The sequence below is a fragment of the Zingiber officinale genome, chromosome 7B (genome assembly GCF_018446385.1).
Source record: "Zingiber officinale cultivar Zhangliang chromosome 7B, Zo_v1.1, whole genome shotgun sequence".
NCBI lineage: Eukaryota > Viridiplantae > Streptophyta > Magnoliopsida > Zingiberales > Zingiberaceae > Zingiber > Zingiber officinale.
In genome coordinates, this window is record NC_055999.1 from 62,878,646 (window position 1) to 62,884,758 (window position 6,113).

The 6,113-nt window shown below is 39.3% G+C and overlaps 1 protein-coding gene across 2 annotated transcripts; it reads right to left on the minus strand.

Annotated features, from left to right (window-relative positions):
* Positions 1-171: 171 nt before the first annotated feature.
* Positions 172-2,713, minus strand: LOC122005874 (trihelix transcription factor ASIL1-like). Of its 2 annotated transcripts, none has more exons than XM_042561110.1 (2): positions 1,420-2,713; positions 172-559 (listed from the first exon to the last, which is right to left on the minus strand). In XM_042561110.1, exon 1 carries the CDS (start codon positions 2,595-2,597, stop codon positions 1,440-1,442), a length of 1,158 nt encoding a protein of 385 aa, XP_042417044.1. In that variant the 5' UTR covers positions 2,598-2,713; the 3' UTR covers positions 172-559; positions 1,420-1,439. The 2 variants fall into 2 exon arrangements, with proteins under 2 accessions (XP_042417044.1, XP_042417043.1); XM_042561109.1 differs by having other exon boundaries at positions 1,444-2,693.
* Positions 2,714-6,113: the final 3,400 nt, after the last annotated feature.

Here is a 6,113-nt window from a genome sequence, read left to right on the forward strand (position 1 = left end):
TTTTACTATGCTACCAAGAGTTATCACAATATCATAGATATGGCCACATGCAGGAATCAGGCTCTTAAAATCCTTTTGACAGAACGATTTTCCGAGATAATACTTTTTACCGGAGAAGCTAAATTCCAAATGTACATTGTCACTGTTATACTCGAAGAAAGAATCAGAAAATTATTTCATGAGGAGATCATGCAACATGTTATTGAGAATAAACAAAATACAGAGTTATGAACTCAACCTTCATCAGCATGCAAGGAGAGATGATAAAGTTAATAATGCAAATGTAGAAGTTTACAGGCATCTTGCCATTGGCTCTAAAATTGCCTTAAGTTAGCTAACAACACGATAGAAATACAAAGGCTGAGCGGTTCTCCATTCTTGGCATTTGATTAAATTATTTCCAAATAAAAATACATTCCACAACAACTCTAAGAATAAAAATCTGGTCGTACGTCTTTACTTGTAGATACACAGAGCCAACCCAAATAGCCTATCGCAGCTAAGCAATCACTTCATCTATCATACAAAGGCAGTAAGGTAGAGGGAAGCAGAGATAACCCTACAAGAAGAAAACGGATCAGAAGCCTTGAACAATGTGTACCTTAAACGTTGCGATCGAATAGTGTTAAAGAAAATTGAAGATTCAAAGCTTAAAGAAAATTGAAAGTTAATGAGTTCTAAAGAAAATCACAAACTGTCCAAGTCCTACACAATTCGATTAACTAAACATGCCTGAAACTTGAACAGAACTTCTTCAAGGAGGAAAATCAGCTTCTGGTCTCAGAAAAGACATAACTAAGAAGAAGCTATTTCCATTTCTAAAATCCAGATTCATGTAATTTCATGATCTCATATCCTAGTTATGCTTAAAATTAGCTTATGCAATTATTAAATGCCATGACAAATAGTCATAACTATAGAAGTATGTGCATCACCAATTTACAATATATAACCACAGGATTCATGTGAAGGGTTAGCTATATGCCTTATATGGATGAACTTACTTCTCATATGCTAATATGTTGGAGATAGAACTCTATGGTTCATGGATGATAATTAGTTAATTGACATGAATATGATACAACTAAACTACCAAAATTTGAACAAATGAATCAATCCCTTCAGCAGCATATTACGAACCACATTTAATGTTAATACACCCATTGAAACTCGAATTCCATGCTACATTGAACATTCTAGTCCCAATGAATGTAGTAATATTAAAAAGTGTTGGAACTTCCATTTGGCTGGAAGTATAGTTCTAGTTTCGGGATAAAGTTCTCATTTTATTGTGGACTAAAACATATGTATGTATGTTGCAACATAGTAAAAAAAAAATGTTGATGGTCAGCAATAAGTATTGTCAGAAAATTAAACAAGAACCGATACAATAAAACCAATCAGGAAAAGAAAATTAACTCAACAGAAGTTACGCCACACTACCCGCTCAAATTCTCAGCAGAACCATCATCATCATCCTCGTCATCCTCCCTGTGTTCAGCATCATCTTCTTCACCCTGTTCCTCACTTAATTTAGCAATTTCTGCTTGTGCTCTTTCTAAAATCTGTCTTTTTTGCACCTCCAAATCCCTCTGGAATTCCTTCCTCAATCTTTCAATCTCTGACATCTGCTGCCTCTTGTAATTTTCCATCTTTTCATAAATCTCCCCGAATTTCTTAATCGACTCAGCAAGCATTCTAAAGGAAGAATCTGAGCTCTCTGAGACATTCTCCCTCTTTAGCGGGAACCCATCAGAGTAATCCTCACTTCCACTGTTATCTGGACTGTTCCTCATCTTACCGTTACCATTACAATGATCTTGAAAGGCACTTGAGCTAGCAAACACATATTCTCCTGCATCAACACCATAAGGTAGCTTTGGTCGTGGAGGCAGCTGAAGCGACTGCTTCCCTGTTGATGGTACTGGCGATGGTGGCGACATCAAGGCATCCATCTTTTTGAAATAAACCCACTTGCTTCCAAATTTCCCATGCGATGTCAAAATTGCCTTCTCCTTTTTGTACTTCTTCTTCAGGGTATCAATCCGGTTCCGGCACTGTGTGTCCGTCCGGTGAATCTTGGAGGCCTGCAAAACTTTCTTACCCACCTCGCTCCACTGATCCGCCCGGAGACTCTTCCGTCCATTCTGAACGTAGCGGTCACCCCAGGCATCCAAGAGCACAAAGGTCGAATCTTCCGACCATTCAGGGGGCAAGGTCCGAGTGGGAGCTTTGGTTGGGGGCGCCGCGGACGGCGGGGGCAGTCTCGGGGCAAATTCGAACCCCAAAGCGAGCTTATCGATCCTCCGCCGCTTCGCACGGCTTTCGGACGAGGAATCATCGTCCTCGCTGCAGGAATCCCTGGCGCGTCGGTAGCCACCGACCGCATCTTCATCTTCGTCTTCCGAAAGCCGATTTGGGTAGTTCTGCTGCTGCTCCTCTTCGTCGTCGTTGTCATCCGGCTCGGCGTAACGACGGCCGAACTGAGGAGGGGGGGAGGTGTCGCCGAAGGGGGCTTTGGGCCGATTCGAGGAGGAAAGGTAGATATTAGGCTTAGGGGGACAGGAATTGGCGGCATCGTCTTCGGAGTCGTCCATCGACGGGATCCCTGCTCTTCTACAACCCTAATCGGCGAAGCGACACCTTTGCTTCTCGCGCATCGACGCCTTCTTTAAACTGGAAAGATGAGATCGAGAGGCGACCCGGCGTCAATCGCCGACCAACCACCGCGAGTCGGCCGAACGCCTTAGAGTCGAACCGGTTCAAGAAGCTAAGCCGATTGAGCCGCCCGATCGGATCTCTCACATCCAACTCGAATCAGACTGTATTATTAAAGTTCGTTGAATAAATTAACTGAATTAAGTCAAATTAAATCTCACATTAGTTAGACCACTAAAACAGTTAGTTAGGTGTAGTTGAAATATAAAATATTGTCATATAAAATTTTATGATCAAAATTTGGCATGTCCAAAAATGTCTTTCCTCATATTTTAACCACCAGTATTCATTGAGTATTAGGATTGAGTTCCACTGACACTTAAATTCTACCGAGCTTAAGTTCCACTGTGAATTAATTCCCACCAAATGTTTAGGCTTTGAAGCTTCTAGTTAGGAATATGTGATGCTTTCTGAGTGGATAGTTAGTAGTGGATATCATATCTAGGCCCTCGAATGTCATCTCTCTAATATGTGGTAAACAATGAATGAAGAAGTCAGTAGTGGATTCTGGTTCCTTAGAAGTCTTTCCTTTAATACGTGGCGATCAATAAATGAAGAAGCGATTAACAATTGTTAGAAGCAATTCCTTCACTACTCATATGAGAATAAGTGAATGAGCGTGGAGTATCTGATGTGGAGATAGTTTATAGGCAACTATATAAGTACCAGGAGGGGTAAGTCATAGGCACAATGATTTTCTTATTCTTGCAAGCGGAGGTAACTTTGCTCCTCTAAATTATCTTCTTCTTCTTTTTCTTCATCTTTCTCCTCTCTTATCAGTGAATAACTTGATCGTCGTAGGGGTTGCACCACTAAGCCGACCCAAGCCCTAACTTGTGTTATCTCTCAAGGTATTGGATTTTGGGAGATTAGAAGCTGATCCAGTTTTTTGGAGAGGAAGAGCCCGAGTAGGTAGAAAAAGATATTATCAAATTGACACCATTTATGGGAACATCCTACAAAAAGTTACTATGACTTGATATGGGAAAATGGTAATGGAGTAGCAACTAGAGTATTTTGCAGGATTATCTCAAGCCCTGTTGCCAAAAATCAATGGGGATAGAGAATACACAATGTTCTGAGAAAAGATATCTCGTTTGGTGACAACGATCCTAGAAACTCTATGACCGGAGGGAGCTCCTCGAATACCAAAGAAGAAGGAAGCTATTCCATTGGAAGGACCCTCAGAAATTACCTCTATTGCGCATAGCTTTAGGGGTGATACTTCTCGATATCGACCTGATAAATGATCAATCAATGAGGCACCTATTATACCTTCTATAGTAATTGATGCAGAAAAAGAAGAATAATTTTAGTTTTTATTATTATTTTTGATAATTTCTATCTTTTTATATTTTGAGTTCATTTAGGGTATTTTAAATTTTTAGTATGTTTGTAATTTTTTATTTCTGTCAGAATTTTTTTTTCTTTCTTTATGTCTTAGAGTTTGAAGTGTTGATATAAGGGATTATTTTTTATTAATAAAAATTTATAGTCAAGTCGTTTCTTTCCAAACATCGAGTTTGGTTGTCAATCTCTTGATATTATGCAAAATAAACCAGGTTTAGAAGATCATTTTTGGTATTCGTGCATGAATCAACATATTCGATAATTATCTGTTGCATTAGATAATTTCCTCTACATCAGTTGGTATCAAAGCGAGGTTGATCTTGTGAAGTCAGTTGTCGTCTCCTTCTTTAAGAATGACAAGTTTTATTTTTCTATTTCCTAGTATTTGTTGGTCCCTTGGTGACTGGCTTGAGGGAGGGTGAATAGTCTACACAATAAAACAAAAAGACCTTTCTCGACTTATAGCTTTATCAAAATAAATACTCGCATAAAAAGTATTAAAATGAATGATATTCATCCCTCCTCTATCGTATCTTTTCGATCCTTCACTTCCTTGTCTTCTCAATTCTCATCCTTAGGTACTAGAAAATCATATTTAATAAAAATTAGAATATCAAAATCGATTTTGAAGAATACCTCCATTTTTTACTTTTAGAGTGCAAACTCCCCCTCGAATTTTGGCGGATAGATGTTAGATTCGGCCATCGTCTTCTTGCTTTAGCAGGCGGTTAGTTTTTCTAGAGCGATCTGGCTCTAATACCAATTATTAGATTTTTGTTGACCAACAAGAGGAGGGTGAATTTCCTGTAATAGAAAGTTGCACCTTTCTCGATCTTTAAACTTTAGTTAGCACACACTTGAATATAATGATAAAACAAATGTATAAAAGAAATACGAGACTACCGATTTACTTGGTTCACAACTTGAGAGATTGCTAATCTAAGGTAGAAGTGAACACTAACAAGAATCTCCTTATTCGACAAGGTCAAAGGCAAAGAAGCCTCGTACAATGATTTACAACTCAGAAAGTAGCAAAACAGACTTGGAAATTGAATAGGAGTGTTGTTTTTGAGTTAGAGGGCATCCCCTCTTTTCATAGTATTCAGAACACTTTTTACCATTGGCTGATGTGGCGCTGGAGGTGTCTCAATTGAGCTCAATGCACCTCCAAATTACCAAAACTTATTCGATCAAGGTTGATATGCCCAATGACTCTGGACGTATGGAGGTGCATCCGTTCCATATGAGGCACCTCCAGTGAGTAGCCGTTACTGTGGCTAAGTTTCGTGCAGAGGCACCTTCTTTCCACCGAGGTGCCTCCCCACCTTTTCAGTTGAGGTGCCTCTAGTCCTAGCAGGTGCCTCCACACCTTTCTACTACAATGGCAAACCAAATCACCCGAGGCGCCTTCAGTCCACCGAGGTGCCTCAAGTTTTTAAGGCAGAACCCTTCATTCCAAGGTCAACCTTTGAGTTAGTTAACCTTTTCCATACTTTTGCTCCTGTGGGTGATGGTTCCGACCGTTTGAAGTTGAGCTCACCTAAACCCAACTCTGATCTTCTGCTCGAGCAGGTTTCCTCCCTGGCTTCTCGTCCCTTGGATAGTCACGTGCATCCTTCTCGCTCCACTAGTGTATTCTTCCGTAGTGTCTCATCCCTCGAATGTATCGAACCTGTCGACTCACTTCTTATGTCATCCTTCTCATTTGTTATATCTTTCACTCGGCATCTTGTGTTCCTAAGCTCCTACACACTTAGATACAAGACATCAAAAACAAACATAACTCAACTTAACTTGGTTGATCACATTAAAATCAACCCGAGGTACTTACAATCTCCTCTTTTTTTTATGTGCATCAACCTAAGTCAAAGTTAGAGTTAAATAAGTAAAATAATTTTAAAGAAAAAATTTAAAAAAGGTTATAACATGAATATTACATTTAAGTACAAAAACAATGAAGGTAATATTCACTTGTAATTACTTCCCCTAGATTGAATAACTACTATTCTTCCCTTTGATCACATAAAAAAATAGAGATAATTAGT